This window comes from Leucoraja erinacea, chromosome 13 (assembly GCF_028641065.1).
Source record: "Leucoraja erinacea ecotype New England chromosome 13, Leri_hhj_1, whole genome shotgun sequence".
Lineage (NCBI taxonomy): Eukaryota > Metazoa > Chordata > Chondrichthyes > Rajiformes > Rajidae > Leucoraja > Leucoraja erinaceus.
The window spans coordinates 22,140,491-22,165,150 of record NC_073389.1 but is presented as its reverse complement, the minus strand read 5'-3'; the positions used below and the strand labels follow the sequence as shown (position 1 = coordinate 22,165,150).

The following is a 24,660-nucleotide window of genomic DNA, read 5'->3' as shown; positions in this document are numbered from 1 at the left end:
AACATCTGTCCCTTTACCTCCCTCCTCGACTCCATCCAAGGACCCTGACAGTCTTTGCAGGTGAGACAGAGGTTCACTTGCACCTCCTCCAACCTCATCCACTGCATCTGCTGTTTCAGGTGTCAACATCTGTACATCGGCGAGACCAAACGTAGGCTCGGCGATCATTTCGCTGAACAACTGCGCTCAGTCTGCCTTAACTCTTTTCACGCAGAGAGTGGTGAATCTCTGGAACTCTCTGCCACAGAGGGTAGTTGAGGCCACTTCATTGGCTATATTTAAGAGGGAGTTAGATGTGGCCCTTGTGGCTAAGGGGATCAGGGGGTATGGAGAGAAGGCAGGTACGGGATACTGAGTTGGATGATCAGCCATGATCACATTGAATGGCGGTGCAGGCTCGAAGGGCCGAATGGCCTACTCCTGCACCTAATTTCTATGTTTCTATGTTTAACCTGCCTGATCTCCCGGTTGCTCAGCACTATAACTCCGCCTCCCATTCCCAATCTGACCTTTCTGGCCTGGGCCTCCTTCATGTCAGAGTGAGGCCAAGCATCAATTGGAGGAACAGCATCTTATATTTCACTTGGGTAGCTTATATTAGCTTACCAGTGGTATGAACATTGACTTCACGAACTTCAAATAGCCCTTGCTTTCCCTCTCTCTCCATCCCCTCCCCTTCCCAGTTCTCCCACCAGTCTTACTGTCTCTGACTACATTCTATCTCTGTCCCGCCCACTTCCCTGAAGGGTCTCGACCCGAAACATCACCCATCTCCAGAGATGCTGCCTGACCCACCGAGTTACTCCAGCATATTGTGTCTATCTCTAACAATCTATTCTCCATGGTAGAGTATCTGCTAGAATCAGGCCAAGATCTTCTGCTTCAGAAAAGAAACGGAGAACCCACAAGGATTAATGAAAATTCTTGGGGAAAAGTACTTGCGTTCAATGAAAAAACGAGTCTTCTCTGGGACTGATTCCCTATCACTAGTAATGTTGAGGGATTTTGAATGGAATGGATTAGTCAGCTTGGCAACTTCATGGTTTATTGGTAGCAGCAGAAGAATGGAGAATGATTCACCTCTGCTCCTTTCAGTTAGAAATTCATAAGATGAAAGAAAGGAGGACATAGGAATGAATCAGTTGCTAAATTCAGCCCTGAATCAGTTCCAGAGCCTGGGAAATCAAGAGTTTGGCTTGAACATGCAAGGCTTTGGTTGACCAAACCAAATCTGAGAAGTGAATCACTTCCCTTCCTTTGCCTAGAATGGCTGTAAGGTTAGATTTCCCATCAGCAAGCAAGTGTTGCACAGTGGCACAGCTGCTGCCGCACAGCACGAGAGACCTGGGATCAATCCTGACCTCGGGTGCTACCTGTGTGGAGCTTGCACATTCTCCCCATGACTGCGTGGGTATTCTCCAGGTGTTCCGGTTTCCTCCCACATCCCAGAGAAACGCGGGTTGTAGGTTAATTGGCCTCTGTAAATTGCCCCAAGTATGCAGAGAGTGGATGAGAAAGTATGTTAACATAAAGCTAGTGTGAACGAGTGATAGATGATCAACATGGACTCAGTGGGCTGAAGGGCCAGTTTCCAAGCTTTTCCAAACTAAACTTTTCAAAAAGAAAATAGATCTTGAATTGTCTGAACATGATAATTTTGACAGAAGTTAGTTCCAACCTGTCATTTTCTTATACAAGGTTATACTATAAATAACTGGAAACTGACCAAGTTCCTTATTGAGGTGTAATAAAGGTTAGAGACTATTCCAAAGAAAATTCAGCTGATAATATCTAATTCATTTGCATTAGTGCAAAGTCGTGCATTTTGGGGAGTCGAAGCAGGGCAAGACCTACACAGTGATTGACAAAATCTTGCCTGGTATTGAACAGAATGGCTTTGGGGTAGACGCACATAGTTCCCTGAAAGTGGCAACACTGATTGAGAGTGGTGAAGAATGCGTGTGGAATGCTTGCCTTCATTGACTGGCACAGAATATAAGAGTTGGAACATTGTGTTACAGTTGTACAAATCATTGTTGGTATATTGTGTATAATTCTGGCCACCATGCTACAAGACGGATGTAATTGGAGGATGCAGTAAAATTTTCACATGAATGTGTAAGAAGGAACTGCAGATGCTGGTTTACACTGAAGATAGACACAAAATGCTGGCGTAACTCAGCGGGACAGGCAGCTTCTCTGGAGTAACTCAGTATGCTGGAATGCTAGAAATGCTTCTCCAGAGATGCTGCCTGACCTTCAGTGTTACTCCAGAATTTTGTGTCTAGATTAAAGGAATGTTGCCCGACTGGAGGCCTTAAGTGAAAAGGTAGAGAATGAATAGGCTGGGACGTTTTACCCTGCAGCAAAGGAGCCTAAAGGGTGACCTTATTGGAGGATTATAAAATCACAAAGGACCGAGATAACGTGGATTGTCACAATCTTTTTCCCAGAACTAAAACTAAAAGCCATTGGTTTAAAGTGAGAGTGTAAAATTTTAAAGTGGATGGGATGAAAAAAAAAATGTTTTCACACATCAGGCAATGGATATATGGAACAAGTTGCCAGAAAAAATAGTAGTGGTGGATACAATTGTAACATTTCAACCATAGACTTTAGAGATACAGCTTGGAAACAGGCCCTTCGGCCCACCAAGTCTGCACCGGCCAGCAATCCCCGCACTCTAGCACTATCCTATACACTAGGTACAATTTACAAAAGCCAATTATCCTACAAACTTGCATGTCTTTGGTGCATGGGAGAAACCAGAGCACCCAGAGAAAACCCACGTGGTCACAGGGAGAATGTACAAACTCCATACAGGCAGCACCCATACAGGATCAACCCTGGGTCTCTGGCACTGTAAGGCAGCTACTCTACTGCTGCGCCACTGTACAATATTCATGTACAGCATATTTCCTTCCCAGAACATTGATGTGGACTCTGCTTGAATCTGTCCTGCAGACAGCTAATTGGAACAGACAGTCAATGGAACCTGGAATCATGAACCAACCCAGAAAGCCAATGCAACAATGAGCTGTGATTAAAACCAACTACCAAAATTACCACAGACTGCTCACTTTACAAACAACAACCCAAAATACATTTTCACTTTTACTGTTTTTTGCAAAATGGGTTTGCCTTCCAAAAATAAAGTTGAATGTACATTCAGTTATTTTCAGTGTTTAGACCTGCTGCAAATATTCAAATCTACTGCGTGAAGTTTACAAGTTTGCAGTGAAGCTGCAGGTGGTAGCAATGCAGCTGCTCAGTAAACATTTACTGGGGCTGCACTAATAACTCAGAGACTCAGAGACACTAATAACTCAGAGACACAATTCAAATCATAGTCATACAGCGTGAAAACAGGCCCTTCAGCCCAACTTGCCCACACTGACCAATATGCCCCATCTGCACTTGTCCCACTTGCCTGCGTTTGGCCCATATCCCTTTAAGCATGTCCTATCCATGTACCTCTCCAAGTGTTTCTTAACCCTTGTGATAGTACCTGCCTCAACTACCTCTTCCGGCAACTCATTCCAAATATCATACACCTACTTCAAGAGTGTTTATTTATCATATGTACCGAAAGCGGAACAATGAAATTCTTACTTGTAGCAGCATAACAGGTCTGTAAAAGGTTTGGGGCACTGGCCCTACTGAGGAAATGTCCTGACACAAAACATCACCTATCCATGTTCTCCAAAAACGCTGCCTGACCTGCCAAGTTACTCCAGCACTTTGTGTCTTTTTTTGTAAACCAGTATCTACAGTTCCTTGATCCTACACTGTAAATTTGGTACATAGATAACATAATAAATATTAACAAGTTCAATAAATTAAAATATAACATTAGCGCAGTCATCCAAGTGGCTCCCAGACACGTGAATACCTGCCCATTTAAACCCCCTCAATATTGCATTTCATCACTCCCAGCCTTGGGTCAAACAGGGTGGTGCCGCCTGCACCTGCAGTCTGTCCTTTCATATTTTTTGTTATTTTTAGAATGTATTACAAAGTATGTTTTAGTGTTCCTTGCTTTGTTTTATGTGGGGGGGGGGGGGTTGGGGGGGAAACTTTTTATTCTAATCTCTTACCTCGACAGAGAAGCAATTTATTTCCATATCGTATCTCCGTGCCCGCTGCGGCTTAACATCATGGAGTTGGCAGCCGTTCCTGGAGACTGACAGGCACTCCATGCCGCGGGGGTCTGCGGGACATCGCAGAGCTTGCGATCCTTTTGGCAGTGATCGAAGCACGAACCGCAGGGCCTGTGGACTTTAACATCCTGAAGCCCGCGGTCTCTGGTTAGAAGAAGCTGACTCGGGAGCTCCATGCCACGGAGAGAGTTTCAACCACCCCGAAGCGAGAGTTTCGATCACCCTGACAGGCGCATCGATCGTCGGCTGCGGGGGCTTTGATCGCCCCGACTGCAGTTGGTTTGAATGCCCCGACCGCGGGAGAACAAAGAGGAAGAAGATTTACCTTTATTGCCTTCCATCACAGTGAGGAATGTGGAATCTGCTGTGATGGATGTTTATGGTAACGTTTATGTAGATGTGTGTCTTGTTGCTTTTCACTTAGTATGTCTGCATGGTAACTCAAATTTCACTGTACCTTAATTGGTACATGTGAAAATAAACTGACCTTGAAACTTTACTCCCCTCACTCAGTCACAGCGGACAATCTGCAATAGCGGACACTATCTCTCTCCCCCCCCTCCCCATCCCTCCCCCCATCCCCCCCCCTACACACACACACACACACACTGCAAGCTGAAATATAATGTGAACGGAACATCAAAATAATCACGATAAAAGGTTAACTAATTGTTTCCTTACCTTTTTTTTACTTTCTCTTATTCCAGTGGAAATAGAATCTTAAAAAACTCTTGGTACTGCTAGAAGTCCTATAATAATCCAAAAATAAGGTGTTGTAAACTGTGATGCATGTGCTGAAAAACATAAAAAGTATTAAACAGTTCAAAAATATGGATAAATCCTTGTGTTTTCTTTATAGGATCAATGTTTGAACTCAGATCATAATTCAGTTTGGAAAATTGGAAAATGTGAATCTACTTAGAGTCAGGGAACATGGAAGTAATAGAATCATTCAACATGGATGGGACATGCCAACCTAAATGGCCCATCTAAGCTAGTCCCATTTGCCTGTGTTTGGCCCATATCACTCTGAGTATTTCCTATTCATGTACCTGTCCAACTATCTTTTAAATGTTGTTGCAGTATGTGCCTCAACTGTGTCCTCTGGCAGCCCCTTCACATATACACGACCCTCTGTGTGAAACTGCGGAATTATTTTCCAAATCATATTTGTCTGCTCTGACTTTTGCCTTCAGAGATTATTAAACATTTCAAAGTGGTTTATCACATGGAGCTTATGCTGGGGCAGCAGGCACAGTGGGGCAGTGAACTGGGATCTTACCTTCTGTGCCCTCAAGGTCGGCTGCGGATGGCGCCCCTGGGGCACGAAGGGTGAAGCACAAAAGCTGGGTGAGGAGAGAGACAACAGTTCGCTGGACGATCCAGATGGAGGCGATGGCTGGAGGCCCTGCTGCCTCCTGGGACTCACCAGGGTCGGGAGCCATTCTAGAAGATCGAGCGCTCTGGACTGAAAATGGCACCAAAACATGTCGACTCTTGCATGCGGCCTCATCGGACTATTTCTATACACTCTGTACTCATCGGGGATTGTGCTTGGGTATGGCTACTTTACTGAACTGTATGCAAAAAATAATTTCTCAGTATGACTGTACATGTGATAATAAATAAACACTGAACATTGATAGCAAAGTTGCTCACGTTTTTGGTTTCTTGAGCTCATTGATGGTTTAGGCTTACCAGTTACAGTGAGACAGGTCTTCCCAGTAATTGATATGATTGTGGATGTATTAAAGACGCACTGATAGCATCCTTCATCTTCTGGCTTTACTGCAGAGAGTTTGATCGTGTACCCATGTTTACTTCGTGCTATGAAAGCAACTCGATCGTTACGGAGCTCAATTATATTGAGTGTTGCATTTAATTTCATTATATTTTCCTTGGATTGGCCATTCAGCTTTTGCCAGGTAACCTGCTGAACATTTTTTAATTGTGTTGTGCAGGTGAAGTTAACATTTGCATTTGTAACTGTTGTTTTATTCTTCTGCGTCTCCTCATCGGATCGTTTTTCTATGAAATGGAAACAGAACGCAGTTAACACTTCCTTTAAAGGACTTGTAGCATTACAAATTGGCATGAATGATTGTATTACCCTGTGTGGTAGAATATCTCACATCAACTCGCAAGCACTTAAGCACAAACCATGTCTGTGCTGATTTTAGTTTTAGACATACAGCATAGAAACAGGCCATTTGGCCCACCGAGTCTGCGCCGACCAGCGATCACCCAATCACACTAGTTGTACCCAAGCCACTCGGGATAATTTGCAAAAGCCAATTAATCTACAAGTCTTTGGAGTGCGTGAGGAAACTGGAGCACCTGAAGAAAATCCACGCGGTCACAGGGCAAACGTACAAACTCCATACAGACAGCGCCCAAAGTCAGGATCCAACCGGGTCTCTGGTGGTGTAAGACAGCAGCGCTACTGCTGCACCACCGTTCCACCCTGCTTTAAAGGAATGGTGCACTTTTGCGTGTACTGTCTTTTGGATGAGAGGATAAATTGAGGCCGCAAATTCTCAACTTGTGCATTATAAACTGGTCAAGAATGTCCGCAGCCCAACAACAAATTTCACAGGAAATCACAAATCACAAATATTATTTGGCAAATCATCAGAAACGTGCTTGAAAGCAATCCAAGTTTAATCTTCAGTAATAATAAACAATGCCTATAATCAACAAAACACAAATTATTGACTAATTGAATGGAGTTGCAGCAATTTAATTTATGTGCATATCAATCGTGTTTTCAAGTTACAGAAAGTGCTGGAGTAATTCAACGGTTCAGGCAGTATGTAGAGGGAATGGATTGGCAACATTTTGGCTTGGGGTCCTTCTTCAGGGTTAAACTTATTAGGATAAAGCTGCAAACATTTTAGTCATGTTTATGACAAGCTTACATTTCCCTGTGACTGAATATACTTAATAGAAGGTATTAATTCAGCGCCAATCAATACAAATATATGGAACTGAGTGAAATAACAATTAACCAGAGAGATTAAGAGATGTTGGTAATTTAAAATATCTATTTTAATGGTGCAAGAATTAGAAAAAGACTATTGAGATCTTGAATTACTTAATTTTAAACGTACAGTACAGAAACAGGCCCTTCAGCCCACCGAGTCCACAGCGACCATCCATCACCCCATACACTAGCACCATCCTAAACACTAGCGACAATTTACAATTTTACTGGAGCCAATTAACCTACAAGCCTGTATGTCTTTGGAATGTGGGAGGAAATGAGAGCACACGGAGAAAATCCACGTGGTCATAGGAAGAACGTACAAATTCTATACAGACAACACCCGTAGTCAGGATCAAACCTGGGTCTCTGGTGCTGTAAGGCAGCGACTCTACCACTGTGATGCCCATAGGTTATGGACTTGATTATGGATCCATAATTAAATAGTTATGTGGAGAAGGAGATAATTTAATGAGCCAAGTTGGCGAGTGTAGTTTTAAAAATACAATTTGTTTTTATTTGTAGAGGTCTTACCAAGTACAGTGAGGCAGGTCTTCCCAATATTTGATCCATTTGGGAATGTTGTGAAGACACATTGATAACATCCTTCATCTTCAAGCCTCACTCCAGAGAGGACAAGGGCCGACTCCTGCTTGTTTGATGGCAAAATGGAACCTCTATCGGTAAACGATCCAAATACTTTGGGTCCAAACCCTTCAATGAAAGTGGCGATATTATCCTCTGATTGACCGTTTAACTTTTGCCAGGTCACTTGTAGAATACCTTTTAGATGCGTCGTGCAGGTGAAGGTAACATTTTCACCTAAAACTGCTACCAAGTTCTCTGTTGTCTTCACAATTGGACTTCTCCCTGTGAAATTGAAATAAAATACTTTTATTTTTCAAATCAATGCATCAAGCTATTATGTTGGCTGCAGTTCGATGATGGCAATGTTACCCATGGCTCAGTTGAGGATTAAAGCCCCGGGGTGGTGTAGGTCATTGATAATGCTGGCTGTCTTTTTGAGACGGAGCCTCATGAACATAGAGGTAGAATAACCTTTTTCCTGGATGTACCAGAAGTCATGAGGACTCTGGTATAACACCCTGGACTCGGTGGGCTGAAGAGCCTGTTTCTGCACTGTACCTCTAAAATAAAGTAATTCAAGATCTCAATAGTCTTTTTCGAATTCTTGCATCATTAAAATAGATATTTTAATATACCAACGTCTCTCAATCTCTCTGGTTAATTGTTATTTCACTCAGTTCCGTGTATTAGTATTGATTGGCGCTGAATTAATACCTTCTATTAAGTATATTCAGTCACCAATTAGTGGAGCAATCATGTGTATACTGGAATATTCAATTTTCTCTTTAAATACTTGCATGGGAAGCACAATTTCTTATGGTGCTTCATCTAAATCTAAATTCATCTAAATCTAATCCATGTGTAGCATGGAACTGCAGATGCTGGTTTAAACCAAAGATAGACACAGAAAGCTGGAGTAACTCAACGGGACAGGCAGCATCTCTGGAGTCCGCAGAAGGGCCTCCACCCGACGCGTCATCCGTTCCTTCTCTCCAGAGATGCTGCCAGTCCTGTTGAGTTACTCCAGCTGTTTTGTGTCTATCTTAAATCTAATCCATGTTGTATATTTTAACATGGTGCCCGAAGGTTCTATCAAACCATCGAGCTAAGCAGCTAAGAATGACACAAATTAGAAACATAGAAAATAGGTGCAGGAGAAGGCCATTCGGCCCTTCGAGCCTGCACCGCCATTCAATATGATCATGGCTGATCATCCAACTCAGTATCCCGTACCTGCCTTCTCTCCCTTTAGCCACAAGGGCAACATCCCTCTTAAATATAGCCAATGAACTGGCCTCAACTACCTTCTGCGGCAGAGAATTCCAGAGATTCACCACTCTCTGTGTGAAAAAGGTTTTCCTCATCTCGGTCCTAAAAGATTTCCTCCCTATCCTTAAACTGTGACCACTTGTTCTGGACTTCCCCAACATCAGGAACACTCTTCCTGCATCTAGCCTGTCCAACCCCTTAAGAATTTTGTAAGTTTCAATAAGATCCCCCCTCAATCTTCTAAATTCTAGCGAGTACTAACCGAGTCTATCCAGTCTTTCTTCATATGAAAGTCCTGACATCCCAGGAATCAGTCTGGTGAACCTTCTCTGTACTCCCACTATGGCAAGAATGTCTTTCCTCAGATTAATAGACCAAAACTGTACGCAATACTCCAGGTGTGGTCTCACCAAGACCCTGTACAACTGCAGTAGAACCTCCCTGCTCCCATACTCAAATCCTTTTGCTATGAATGCTAACATACCATTCGCCTTCTTCACTGCTTGCCGGAGTAACTCAGGGGGACAGGCAGCAATAGAAGGAATGGGTGGTGTTTTGGGTCAAGACCCCTCCTCAGCTGGTTCTGTAATGTGTTTTCTCTTCTACAGTGCCTGCCAGAACTGTTATGTCAGATGCCACCAACTATGCATCTTTGTGGCATCCACCTTTACAAGAACTGAAAGCCCCTTGCGGCTCCTGGTTGTTTTGTATGCATAATAAGTCCCTCAGTATTTCTGTAAATTCTCCCTCTGACTAAATATATTCCCACACATGTTTTGCATTTTAATCCCCATGAGGAACAGCGAAATCCTCCCCAAGTACAAGGATTTCCCACCACGGATGTCTGCAAGGAATCAGAGGTCTTGAGTTAAAGGTTATTTAGTTAGAACTTGTACCAGAAGGGAAAAGATTAAAAACTATACATGTTTGCTGTCTGCCTTGCCCAGTGCCAGCACTTCCTGAAATTCACAGGGAGTTTAATTTAGTTTACTTTATTGTCATGTGTACCGAGATACAGTGAAAAGTTTTTGTTGCGTGCTACCCAGTCGGTGGAAGACATCACATGATTACAACGAGTCATCTGTAGTAGCCATTAGAATCCTTGAAACAATATTAAAATGTCATAAGGGGAATAACATCAATAACCTTTAGTGCAAGATAAATGCCAGAAAAGTCCGATCAAAGATAGTTCGAGGAGCGACCCGACTTAAATAGATGTTTATGGGGGTGCGGGTAGAAGGGGGGAAAGAACACAGATGTTACCGAGTGTAGACCAGTGGAACTTCCAATCACAAGGTTAGAACCCATTGTCCCAGAATGAGTATTGAAGTGTTGTCACCTGCTTACCTCAAAGTTTCCCCTCAGTTACTTTTATATTTCCTATTGGTCCACCATGTAATTTTTGTCCTTCATTATGATTTTTCAATTTCCTTTTTTTAACTGAGCTAGTATTTACTTCAATCAATTTCTTTCTGACAAATAGTGTTTGTCATCTCCTACCATATCTCCTCGACTCGTCCCAATATGCACTAAACCTCTCCTTGAGACATAAATGTATACAGTGTGGAACCAGGCTCTTCAGCCCAACTTACCCATACAGGCCAACATGTCCCATCTAATACTAGTCCCACCTGCTGCGTTTGGCTCATATCCCTCTAAACCTATACTATCCATGTACCTATCTAAATGTTTCTTAATTGTTGCAATAGTCCCTGCCCTAAGAGACTCTGTGCATCTACCCAATCTATTCCTCTCAGGATTTTATACTCCTCTATATGTTCACCCCTCATTCCCCTGTGTTCCAGGGAAGGAGAATCTCAATACCTTATGGCAGATTGGGTAGCACAGTGGTGCAGCGGTAGGGTTGTTGCTTCAGAGATCCAGGTTAGATCCCGACTATGGGCTGCCTGTATAGAATTTGTTCTTTCACCCCATAACCTGCGTCGGTTTTCTCCGGGTGCTACGGTTTCCTCCCACACTCAAAAGATTACAGGTTTGTAGGCTAATTGGCTTTGTAACATTTCAAATTGTTCCTAGTGTGTGTAGGATAGTTTTAGTGTGGGATATCAGGTCGGCACGGACACGGTGGGCCAAAGGGCCGGTTTCCACACTGTATAAACTAAACAAAAAATAAACAGATAGCTTCTAATCCAAGCAGCATTCTGGTAAACGTCTACTGCACCCTCTCCAAAGCTTCCACATCCTTCCTAGAATTGCAGGCAATACTCAAAACGTGGTCTAAACAAAGTCTTGTAAAATTGCGACATGAATTCCTGACTCTTATACTCAATGACCAGACTTATGACGGCAAGCTAACCATATGCCTTAGTAAAAAGGAACTGCAATTACTGGGAATTAATAGTAAGATTAAACGGGAACTTACCAGTTTGAAGTTTGATCTTTATTTTTTGAGGAGGAACGTTGAGGGAATACGTGAAGAACCCCGCTAGGACGCATGCGTGTCATTCTTCAAAGCAGCGGTGTGGAATCACAGATAACAATAATGACTAAACATAGTAAGATTAGAGAAGAGATACCAGTTCAGGATATGATCAAGAGTGGGAGCGGAGGGCACGTATTCCCTCAACGTTCCTCCTCATAAAATAAAGATCAAACTGGTAAGTTCTCCTTTAATCTAACTATTTTACTTCGGAGTCACGTGAGTGACTACGTGAAGATTTTAAAGCTCTGCGTGATTTTATGCCGTGGAACGAGTCCATGCTCCACTTCTGCCTTGATTGTGGGGAGAATAGTGTTAACATCATTAGATATCAATACGATCTTGAAACAACAAAAAATTTTAATTAAATCCAAATCATAGCCCCTATTTGTGGGTTAATCATAGTACAGAACTTAAAAGTGTTTCTGCAAATGTTCCAGGTTCTATGACCGGTTTATGATAAAATCTTTGGAACGTTCGTTCCGTTGACCATCCTGCAGTCTTGAGGATTTGGTCCATAGGAACATCCAAGTGTTTTGCTGCTGATGTAGCTGCAGCCCTGGTGGAGTGAGATTTAAAAATGTTAGTATCTACTCCTGCCTTCATTAAGACCTGTTTTAGCCATTGTGAGATGGTCTGGGCTGTTACTTTTTTATGTGGCTGTTTGTGGCTAATTAACAGTGCCATTTATTTCCCTCTGATGACTCTTGTCTGTTCAATGTATAGTAGTAAATGAGTTACTACACAGAGGCGGTCATCCGTTGGGTAGGCCATGAATTCTATTTTTTGCCCTGCTGTTCCTGGTCTGTTCTGTTTTATTAAGTCATGGATAAGAAAAATCAAATTCCCAGCTGAAATGGTCAAGTTGGCCAGCCTTAGTTTTTGTAGCGACTGGACCCTTTGTGCCATGACCAAAGCCATCAGCATGACCATTTTCATAGTAAGTTTCTGTAGGGACAGAGCTGTTGGTGGAGACCAGTTTCTCAACATGGTCAATACAATGCTCACGTCCCAAATTTGGGTGTACCTGGTTCTTCGGGGATTCGTGTTGAAAATGCCCCTCATTAGTTTGGTTACCAGGGGGTGAGTCCCTACAGAATGCCGCTCTGTTCCTTGCCACAGGTAGTTAGACAGAGCACTTCTGGCACAGTTGATAGCACTGTAGCTGAGCCCCTTATCGTAGTGTAGACTGGCCAGAAATTCCAGAACAGATGGAATATTATTGGATCTGTGGTTGAGGTTATTGTCGTTACAGTACTTTCCCCATTTCTTGATGTGCACCAAGTACTGTTTTTTGGTGGACTGTCTGTGGGCCGATGCAATCATGTCCATTGTTCGGTCCGTCAGTCCCATGTGTTGTAGAGGCGCTTTCAGACTCTACAAATTAATAAATTGGTATGTTTATGACAGGGGTGACTTTCCTGTGTTACTGGATGGACCAGCAAATTTGGTCTATGTTGAATTGTGATGCACGGTTCTAGTGCCATGTCTAGTATCACTGGGAACCATGGTTGAGTAGGCCAATCGGGTACTATAAGAATCCCAGATGCAGAATCCTGTTGTATTTTCCTTAGTACCCGACTGATGAGGCAGAAAGGAGGGAATGCATAAACAAACAATTTCCCCCAATGCAGCGAAAAAGCATCTGTAGCTGTTGCCCCAGGGTCTGGTTCCCATGAAACATAACTTGGTAACTGGTGATTTTGCCTGGAAGCGAAAAGATTGATATCTGGTGTTCCATATCATGCTGTAATTTCAGCAAATACATTTTTATCCAACATCCATTCAGTGTTTTCATTGAATTTGCGTGACCTGGTGTCTGCCACTAAATTTAGTTTACCTGGTAAATGGGTAGCTGATATCCAAATATTCCTCTGGATGCACCATTGCCAAATTGTGTTGGCCAGATTGTCACATGATGTCGATTTATTTCCACCCATATGGTTGATATATGCTACCACGGTGGTGTTGTCAATTTGTAGTCTAACATGCTGGTGATTTAATCCCGAACAATATGACTTAAGGCCATGGAATGCACTTAACATTTCCAGGTAGTTTATACCCTGCGTTTTTAATAATGACGCCTCCTGTGCATTCCATCTCCCTCCACAGCTCGAGATGGAATTGGTGGCTCCCCAACCAAGTGCACTGGCATCAGTTTGGAGTACCATAGACGGGTTGCTGGTAATTAGTGGGTTGAAACAATACTTGATGTTGTGTTCCCACCATTTTAGTTCTATAATGGCTTCTGTAGGTAGCTCCATCAGCCTGTCAAAATGGCCCCCATTAATTTTGAGTGCTCTAATTTTAGCTCTCTGTACATTTCGATAATGTAAAGGTCCGAATTGTGTGGCTGGAAATGCGGCCACTATTTTCCCAATTATCCTGGCTACCAGTCTAATGGAGGGTTTGGTGATGTCAATGATTTTGCTGTAAGCCTCTTGTAAGGCTGTAGCCTTTTCTATCGGCAAAGTCACTGACATGTGAAGCGAGTTAATGGTGAACCCCAGGTAATCCATTTTAGTTGAAGGTGTTAATTTAACCTTAACTGGATGGATGATGAACCCCAGTTCTTCGAACAGTTGTTTCGTGGCTGTTACTGCTTGTTTTGCCAACAATAAATATGTCATCCAGATATGCCATTATCATATGTTTCTGTTTTCGCAGTAACGCCAAGGCTGGTTTCAAAATTTTTGTTAATAACCTGGGGGCTGAAGTTAGCTGATTTGGTAGTGCCCTGTATTGCCAATGCCGTCCCATCCAGTTGAATTTTAAATAACATCTGTGGTCACCTCTGATGGGTACTGTATAGTAAGCATCTTTTAAATCGATGCTTGCCATATAGTAGCCTGCAGAAACTAATTGCTTAGCAGTAACAAAAGTTTCCATTTTGAAATGAATATATTGTACAAATGTATTTAATGTTGTCAAATCGATGATGATGCGGCAACCACCATCTTCTTGTTTTTTATAAAGATATTGGACACGAATTCCTGTGATTCGTGTTGGGTGTGTTCAATTACTCCTTTTTTATGTAGTCGTTGTAGTTCTGCATGTGCTTTAGATTTTTCTATGCCTGTGAGCACGAACGTTCGGTTCGGTGCATGCTGTACTGGTGGGTTATGTTTTAGTATAAATTCTATGGTATAACCCTGGATACTGCTTAGAATGTAAGTGTCTAGAGTTATCTTGTCCCATGCATCCAAATAATATCGTAACCTCCCACCAACTTTCGTGCTCCCTTCCATTTTTAAGGAACCAGACCCACCACCACTGGTAACCATGGAGGTAGGTTCTGTTATTTCCTCGTCATCTTCGGTGGATGTTGAGGCGCCGTCGTTTGGGTCTGTTGTTGGGTTGGAGGCTGGCGCATTTTCCAGGGTGGTCATCCTGAGCCATGCCCTAAAAAAGACCGCTGTTGGGTGCCCCTGGTTTTTGCACTCCCCGCGCTGTGTGTTGCCCGTCTGGGAGGTCCGTAGGGCTGATATTTTTTGCCGAAGTATGTTTTGGTGGCTGCCTTTATTAGCCCCAGCGTTTTCGCCTCTTCATCCAGTTCCTTAACTTGTTTGGGTAATTCCCCTCCAAACAAAAGAATTGGCGGTTTGGAGGTTCCTGGTTTACAAAGGCCGGCAAATTTGCAGTCCAATGCTGGTTGAATTGCACTTTTCCTAATGTTATTCAACTCATACTGTGAGTTGCACAGTAGAGCCAGTGCATCCTTGTGGTCTTGGGTCATATCTGCCTCCTTCAAAATTCGGGAAAAAGCTGTTATTCCTGCCGTCAATGCTTTAAGGACCTTTTGAATTTTTAGTTCACTGGTTCGAATTCCTGTCCCCACATGCTTCCAGATGCACTGGTTTACACTCGGCACATGTAATGACTTGCAGTTACCAGGAGGTAAATGCCATGCCATCGTGTCTGAAACAGCCTGTGTCTGTAATTGATTATAGGACATGTAATCAATACTAGCCACTATCTTAGGCTCCTGGTCTTCCCCGGTTTGGTCAGGCTGGAAGAACTGGGTTACCATGTCCAGCATGTTTTCTTTCACCCAAGGCTTACTGGGGGTATGTAGTTCCCTGCCCTGTTCAGGGTCAGCCAAGAACTGATCCTCCGTGTTCTCCTCTGATGAGGAAGAGACACTATGCAGCCCTACAAGGGGTACCGCTGTGGGGCTTATTGATTGCCCACTGTGGCTAGCCTGCCACTTTGGAGGATCTCCTCCAGCAACCGCTCTAACCGGCCCCGTTGCTCACGGGCACTGGCCGCTCGCGGCTGTTCCAATTCCTGCAGCAGGTCCAACCGGCTCCAATGCTCTCGGGCACTGGCCGATCCGGGCTGCTCGTTATAATGCAACCGCTCCAACCGACCCTGGTGCTCACGGGCACTGGTCGCTTGCGGTTGTTCCTCGTCTTGCAGCCGGTCCAACCGGCTCCAATGCATTCGGGCACTGGCCGCTCCCGGCTGCTCGTCATCCTGCAGCCGCTCCAACCGACCCCGGTGCTCACGGGCACTGGTCGCTCGCGGCTGCTCAAAGTCAGACTCGTCCGAGTCTGGCTTTCGATTCGTCTTTTGCTTCGCTTTCCCGCCCGGCCCAGGAGTGTATTTTGCCGGTGCGGGAGCGAAGTCGGGCACCGCTGATTCCACTTTGGGAGATTCCCGTGCCGTCGGCTGCTGCTGTTGCTGCTGGCTGCCCGCAACTCCGCGGTTCTCCCCCTCCAGCTTTTTTGCAGCCTTCCTTCTAGTCACTCTGTCCATTTTCTCACCTGCAAAGTAAGTTGGAAAAACGCAGAGTCCCTTACCTGCTGTTGTCGGCTTTTTGATTCTGCCGCTAAAGGGGACGTCCTCCCCCTGCTGTGACTCGTTGCAATGCGTGTAGCGATATGACACGCATGTGTCCTAGCGGGATTCTTCACGTAGTCACTCACGTGACTCCGAAAGTAAAATTACCCAACTATCATTCAATTCCTACCAGAGACAATCACTCTACAAAATGTAGAAGGATGAGAGGATATCTTATTGAAACATACAAGATTATTAAGGGATGGGACATGCTAAACATACAAGATTATTAAGGGATGGGACATGCTAGAGGCAGGAAACATGTTCCCGATGTTGGAGGAATGCAGAACCAGGGGCCACAGTTTAAGAATAAGGGGTAGGCCATTTAGAACGGAAATGAGGAAAAACTTTTTTACACAGAGAGTTGTGAATCTGTGGAATTCTCTGCCTCAGAAGACAGTGGAGGCTGATTCAGGATGCTTTCAAGAGAGATTTAGATAGAGCTCTTAAAAGATAGTTGAGTCAAGGGATATGGGGAGAAGACAGGAATGGGGTACTGATTGTGGATGTTCAGCCATGATCACAGTGAATGGTGGTGCTGGCTCAAAGGGCCGAATGGCACCTATTGTCTTGCACCTATTGTCTATTGTCTAAAATGTATTTGAAAAAGATGAGAAAATCTATTCTGGCAGCATAGTTGGCAGGATAGTTGTTAAATGAGTCATACGGATGTGAGGAGACTAGAAAATAAACTCTCAAATGTACAGTTCCTTTCTAGGAAAGCTCTGGTATTTCCACATTGTTTACAGCATTGTAGTTCTTGAACAAACATTGGAGATGAGTGTTGATTAAAGTGCAGCCTTCACTCAGAGCATAACATGGGGAACTGCTGAGCTCGGCTGTTCTTCCAGGCAGTCCTTCAGGTGGAGCTGGCTTGCTTCCATAGAAACATAGAAAATAAGTGCAGGAGGAGGCCATTCAGCCCTTCGAGCCAGCACCGCCATTCATTGTGATCATGGCTGATTGTCCCCTATCAGAAACCCGTGCCTGCCTTCTCCCCATATCCCTTGACTCCACTAGCCCCTAGAGCTCTATGTAACTTCCATGCTGGTTCTGGGGCTTTATGCGGTCAGGGGGATGTTATGAGTTCACAGGGTTTTGAGGTGTCACAAGGTCAGAGCATCACGAGGTCAGAAGACTATGAGGTATTATAAGGTAAGAACATTATGAGGCATCATGAGGTCAGAGGGCCAAAATGGAATAGTTAGGAGGATCATTTAGAAACATAAAAAATAGATGCAGGAGTAGGCCATTCGGCCCTTTAAGCCTGCACCACCATTCAATATGATCATGGCTGATCATCCAACTCAGTATCCTGTACCTGCCTTCTCTCCATACCCCCTGATCCCTTTAGCCACAAGGGCCACATCTAACTCCCTCTTAAATATAGCCAATGAACTGGCCTCAACTACCTTCTGTGGCAGAGAATTCCAGATATTTGATGCTGATGTACTCCTTCTGCAACTTACACTGGGCTTTTGTCTGCTCCTGCCAAGTAAATCATGTTTCCTGAAAGATCCTCCTCTATTTTGAGAACTCATGTATCAGAACTTCCTACTAGTTACAATAATATTTGCATTTCCATGAGGAGACGGCAGCTTTGGGAACATTCTTGGATTGCTTCCAATCTGCATTTGCTACTTGCCTCCTGTAATAACGTTCAGATGTGAGCGCCTGTTTCAGGGGTTGAGAGCAAGGTTTGCCTTCCCAACAGTGCTGATCGAGTGTAATCGGAGCTGGGAGAGATTAGTGACAGTGATAGTTTCAGTGACTCTGCTAGTGGATTGGGAATATTGGGCAGAGACAGAATCAGTGATGTGACCCAAAACCTTGCCTATTCACGTCACCCAGAGATGCTGCATACCCTCCGAGTTACTCCAGCACTTTGTGTTCTATCATAGGTCAGAGCTATATTTGATAACACGGAATTCACTGCTGCTCAGGGGGTCAAGGAAAGAGCGTTCACGTCGCGGCCCTGTTTCAACCAATCTTTCCACCACCACGCACAAGACGCACAAGAAGCGCAAGACAGACACCATTGTGCAGATGCCGAGAAGTGTATTCAGCTCTGGCTGAACAACTTCTAATCTTGTGTGTGGACTCGATAAGAAGAAGACTGCTGCTCAGTTGAGTGAAGCGCCAGGTCTGATATCTTGATCCTCAAAACACTCTTTCCCTCATAAAGGCTGGACTGGTTCACTGAAAATGATGCTGAATTAAATCACCCTTGTTGAGAGATGGCTCCTGATTTATTGAAAGTGTTCCACATTTCCTGGGGTTTTTGACAAAGGTTTGCTATGCAGATGTTAAGTGCATGGCTCGTTTACTGACCAGAATGATTCAATAATGATTTGGAGTGAACAAGTATACCAACATGGAGACACATCAACTGCAGCTGTTGGAATCGCGATCAAAACAAAGTGCACAATCAAAACCACCCTCACCTGCATCTACCTATCACTGAGTAAAGCAAAAAGTGCTGGTGGAACTCAGCAAATCAGGCAGCCTCCGGAAGACAAGGACAGGCAATGTTTCAGGTCGAGACCCTGAATCTGAAGAAGAGTCCCAAGCCGAAAGGTTGCCAGTGTGAAGAAAGGTCCCAACTTGAAACATCCTCCACGATATTCCCTTTATACAATGTGGATGGCTCGATTGTAATCACGTATTGTCTTTCTGCTGACTGGTTAGCACACACCAAAAAACTGAATATTCATACACATGACAATAAACTAAATTAAAGATGTTACCTGACCCGCAAGGTTACTCAGGGCATTTTGTGTTATTTTTGTAAACCAGCATCAGAGTTGCTAGTTTATCTATCTATGACTTACCAGGCTTTGTCCCACCCCAACCACTTTTCCCACTTTCTCTCCTCGACTTCCATCGGTCTAAAGGTTGCCTGACCCAAACGTCACCTATCCATTTCCTCCACAGACACTGCCTGACCCGCTCAGTTACTCGAGCACTTTGTGTTTGGCTCAAGTATTCCTGCACACTACAACTTGATAATTGAAACTGTGGCAATCTTGTTTCTGGAGGAAAGTCAACTCGGGTTGAATGGTTTCCCATTTGTTCTATTGAATAGCAGCACTCCAACATCAACTTTGGAGAGTGAAGTTTGCCACTGCAGCGATAGACAGCAACATTTTAAATATCTGGGAGTCCACATCTCCGAGGATATGACATGGGCATCACACGCCTCAGCACTCGTGAGTAAGGCAAGGCAGCGCCTTTACCACCTCAGGCAATTGAGGAAATTCAGAGTGTCTCCGAGGATCCTCCAGTGTTTCTACGCAGCGGCGGTGGAAAGCATCTTGTCCGGGAACATTACCATCTGGTTTGGGAATTGCTCTGCCAAGGACAAGAAGGCTCTGCAGAGAGTAGTGCGTTCGGCCGAATGCACTATGGGAACTTCACTCGCCCACCTGCAGGAACTATACAACAGGAGGTGCAACTCCAGAGCAAATAAAATCATGGGAGACCCCTTCCACCCCTGCAACGGACTGTTCCAGCTGCTACGGTCAGGCAAACGCCTCCGTTGCCATGCGGTGAGAACAGAGAGGTTGAGAAGGAGTTTCTTCCCAGAGGCAATTCAGACTGTAAACGCCTATCTCACCAGGGACTAACTCTACTGAACGTTTTTCCTTCCATTATTTATTATGTAAAAGAATATGTGTGTTATGATTGTGTTTATAATTTGTTTGGTTGTTTTGTTGTTTGTCTTTTGCACAAAAGTCCGCGAGCATTGCCACTTTCATTTCACTGCACATCTCGTATGTGTATGTGACAAATAAACTTGACTTGACTTGACATCAGTCTCCCACCAAAATATTCTCAATGAAGACACAACTGGCAAACCAAGAGAAATGCTGCCGGTAAACCATACCATTCAGGTTCTCAATGCCAACAATACAACTTCTCCCCTTCCAACACTCACTTCACCCCCGTCCCAACTAAATCCCTACTCCCATTCCCACAGACATCGATTGTTTTCTATGGAATACTTGAGGAGAGGGTTGAGGGGAGACCCGTTAGAAGTACATAAAATTATGAGGAAATAGATAGGTTAGACAGAACCGTTTTGCCCCAGGGTGGAAATGTCAAAGACTAATGGGCCTGTCCCACTTAGGCAGCTTTTTAGGCAACTGCAGGAGACTATGCTGTTGCCACATGGTCGCCACATGTTCATGGGTGGTTGCCGGGGAGTCGCCTTCATGGCCGTGAGGTGTTCCTGCATACTGGGAACTAGTCGCAGCCTCATTATGGTTGCCGCAAACTTTTCAACGTTGAAAAATTAGCGGCGACCAAAATGAAGCCGCCATGGAGAGTAGCGAGAATTCTCGTGCCGTAGGTGGGTCGCCAGGAGGTTTTAGTGGGTTGCCAGGAGGCCGAAGGTTCTCGTAGGTTGAAGCCGGTGCTCTGACCGGTGAATTTCATTGACTCATTGGGAAAAAAAATGTAAGCAGTAGTTTTTAGAACCAATGATAATCGATCAGTAATGTTAGATGTCCACCGAACCTCACAGCCATGTATCTCTGGCTTCTTAAAAGTTGTCTCCACTCCTTCTCCCCTCCTCTTTTAAAGGACTTACCATACAGAGCCATCTTAATTACAGCGCCAACCTTCCTGTTCATCGTGGTATGTGTCTGTATCACTTTTGGTTTGCACCGTGTGAAATTCACTCAGGCAGCGCTCCCCCCACTTGCCCTGTTCCCCGCCTGCATAATGGGCTGGTGAAGAAAGCGATGTGTGTGTGTGTTCCACTCTGACTGTCGCTGTTCCAGTTGCCAGTTTTTCAGGAGACTGCCGGCAACTTGACAGTCGCCTGAAAAATCGCCTAAGTGGGACAGGCCCATTAGAGGGCATAGCTTTAGGGTGAAAAGGGAAAAGTTTAAAGGGGATGTAAGGGGCAAGTTTATTATTTTTTTTTACACAGAGGATGGTGGGTGCATGGAGCGGTGGTGGAGGCAGATATGATAGTGGCACTGAAGAAGGCTTGGGATAGCCACATGGATATGCAGCAAATGGAGGGATATGGAATATGCACAGGTAGATGAGATGGTTTTGGCATCATGTTTGGCACAGTGTGGTCCAAAGGATGGATCACATGCAGACAGAGGAGTTTAGTTTAACCTGGCATCATGTTCAGCACATACATTATTGGCTGAAGGACCTGTTCTTGTGTACTGTTCTATGTTCTATGGAAAGTGAACAGCTCAAGTACTTGGTATTCCCTTTCCATAGGGGAGGGCGGAATAAGTAGGCACACTACAAGTTAAATATTCAAGTCTTCAACATGATGCAGAACATATCAATTTGAAACGTTTTCAAATGCAACACTCACTATCGTCTCAGACATTTACGTAGCTTCATTATTTTTGATGAAACAGTTTGCAAAATTCAACACAAACAGTACTTTGTTTTCTGGAAGCTAAAATATAGAACATCGAAATAGATAACTAAAGATAGTGCCTTACAAAAGTGACACAAAGTGCTGGAGTAACTCAGCGGGTCAGGCAACACCTCTAGTGAACATAAATAGGCGATGTTTTGAGTTTTTTCGAGACATTTAAAGAAGTCTAAAGAAGGGTCCAGAGCTAAATCGTCATCTATCCATGTTCTCCAGAGATGCTGCCAGGTCCACTGAACTACTCAAGCACTTTGTGTCACTTTTTAAAATCAATAAAAACAACACAGGAACAGAATCTTCAGCCCACAATGTCTGTGTCAACATGCTGCTGTAGCGGTCACACGACTCGGGAGGGGCTGCTGTTTTTCACGCGGTTTCACTTTGTGGTCAGACGCGTTTGCAGAGACCTATAAGTAGGTATGTTACAATACTTACCTTCAGCAGCGCTGAAATTCTGCCACTGGCCCTGTGCGTGATTTTGGCACCTTTGGGGGGGGGGGGGGGGGGGGTTTTAAAAAAACACGTTTTTTTTTCCTACCTTGGCCTGGATTATATTTGGTTGGAGTGTAAGCTTTTGCAGAAGAATCGTTCCAACGGCCGTTCTGTGTCTTGTTTTTTTTGGGTTTTTTTTTTTTTTTTTTAAATATCGCCCGACTAGTTCAGCACTGGAGTCATTTTAAAATCAGCTTCTAAAGCCGTCAATGCCGACAACAGGGACGGATTTCATGTAGGTGACAGGTAAAAGAAAGACCATATAACCATATAACAATTACAGCACGGAAACAGGCCATCTCGACCCTTCTAGTACGTGCCGAACACATAATCTCCCCTAGTCCCAGAAACCTGCGTTTATTTTTATGTATAAAAGTGGTCCTTAAGATGTCTTTAGTTCACATTTTAAGTTGCGAACTGATTTAGTCCCCATACGAACCACCATACCGATATGGGGGTTTAAAACACAACAAACCACATCGTTCCAAATGATCGCGTTCCAGAAAATCCCACTCGCAAGATGATTTAAATGGCCATTAATTTACAGGTATTAAACATTAAATTCGTTCCATTTGGCCTATAAATCCATGACAATGAGATTTAAAAATTATGTTATATTGTGAATTATTGTGTGAATGTTATTTGGACACTTAGGCTATTTAAAATGTGAATCTATTCTTAAGAAATTGATAGATGTTTAGATCTAGTAATTGAATTTTGTAATTAGCTACAATTAGGTAAATAACTAATTATATGCTTTAATTTCGTCATCTAAGTAAGATTGTTTCATATTTGTTTCAGAATGCTTCAATCTATAATAACTGAAAATTTATTTTAGTTCTCTTAATTTTTAAGAAAGTTATGGCCATTTGACTGTCCTCGGTCACAGCTTTTGTGTTAAGTCAATGGAAAAGCAATAGGGAACAAGATGCTAATTTCCGAGTATGAAAATGGCCATAACTTTTTTAATACTGAAGATATGAAAGTGAATTAGGTGAGAAATTAAACTTCTTTTTATGCTTTATCTGAAGGGATAAATTACAGACTTGATTTTTTAAATCTCAAAATTTTGTAACATTGCTACTGTAAGCCAAGGAGCTATTGTCTGAATAAATAAGTTCGCAAAACTTGGTTGTCGTCTTTGCATCCGCCAAAATCCCAACTTAAACTAATTTCTTCTTCAAGTCAAGTCAAGTCAAGTTTATTTGCCACATACACATACGAGATGTGCAGTGAAATGAAAGTGGCAATGCTCGCGGACTTTTGTGCAAAAAGACAAACAACCAAACTATAAACACAATCATAACACACATATTCTTTTACATAATAAATAATGGAAGGAAAAACGTTCAGGAGAGTTAGTCCCTGGTGAGAAAGGCGTTTACAGTCCGAATGGCCTCTGGGAAGAAACTCCTTTTGCACAATATCTAAATCCCTCCATCCCCTGCATTTCCATGTGCCCCTTAAACGCCACTATGGCAGCACAGTCCATGTACCCACAAAAAAAAACTTGCTTCACACATCCCTTTTAAAAGTTGCCTCTTTCACGTTAAAGCTGTGCCTCCTGGTCTTTGACATTTCCACCACTGCATTCGCCAGCTTTCCAGCTGTGGCTTTCCAATTATCCTGTACTTACAGAATTCATGGATCAACAATCAAGCTCAGTCACGCGGTGGGTGGATCTGTGCAACACGTATTGGACTAATGAAAAGATGAACGGATTCTCACCGTGGGCCAGAGGGAGAAGCAGTGCGAGTGCAAAGAGTTTCATCTGTAGATTGTCCAGAGGTTCAAGGCACCGCCGGCGGGCCGCTTTGGAAACGATGGTGCAGGCGAGTGCGGCTGATTCTGTTGGCTGTCTGTACACTACTGGAAGATAGTTTAAAATGCAGTTTGGCTCAGAGCTAATTTCCGCCCACTCTGCTGGAATTACGGTCATCTACATGCTTTTGCTTCATTCCCCGAAATGCTCCGAACTAAATTACGTGTAGGACGAGGTGACTTGGTGACTACACCCCTCTCTCACATCAATTACACCAGCAGAAGAATGCGTTGATTCGTCGAAACTAGTCGCGTTTAAACTTCCCCACTTGCCTGCGAGTAATTAATAATCAGACTCGTATTCATGAATAATTCACAGCTGTAAAGCGCTATTCACACCCATACACCAAGCAGGGCGCTCTGGGAGTAGATCTTGAGATCTGGATGCAGGTCACTAAATGTTGTGCCTTTGTTTAGTGGGGGAGCTAAAAACAAAAACATACAGGCAAAGTCAGGCATTGTGCTGGAAGAACTCAACGGGTTCGGCAGCATCTCTGGAGAACACGAGCAGAGGGCGTTGAGGGTCCATACCCTTCTTCAGACTGATTGTGATGTGATGTGATGGGGTGGGGTGGGGGGAAGAAGCTGGAAGAGAGGTGGGGGGCAGGACAAAGTCTGGCAAGTGATAGGTATATACGGGTGAGCAGGAGGATGG

At 43.8% G+C, this 24,660-nt stretch overlaps 1 protein-coding gene across 1 annotated transcript in view; it reads right to left on the bottom strand.

Moving 5' to 3' along the window:
- The window catches only part of LOC129702670 (nectin-1-like), a 29,674-nt gene extending 5,223 nt beyond the window's left edge, over positions 1-24,451 (bottom strand). The window contains exons 1-4 of the mRNA XM_055644569.1: positions 23,913-24,451; positions 7,678-8,013; positions 5,859-6,188; positions 4,842-4,954 (exon numbers count right to left, since the gene is read on the bottom strand). Of these exons, the coding sequence (XP_055500544.1) occupies positions 4,881-4,954; positions 5,859-6,188; positions 7,678-8,013; positions 23,913-24,123 (951 nt within the window). The 5' untranslated portion in view covers positions 24,124-24,451 and the 3' untranslated portion in view covers positions 4,842-4,880. The remainder of the gene's footprint in view (positions 1-4,841; positions 4,955-5,858; positions 6,189-7,677; positions 8,014-23,912) is intronic.
- Between the last annotated feature and the right edge of the window lie 209 nt (positions 24,452-24,660).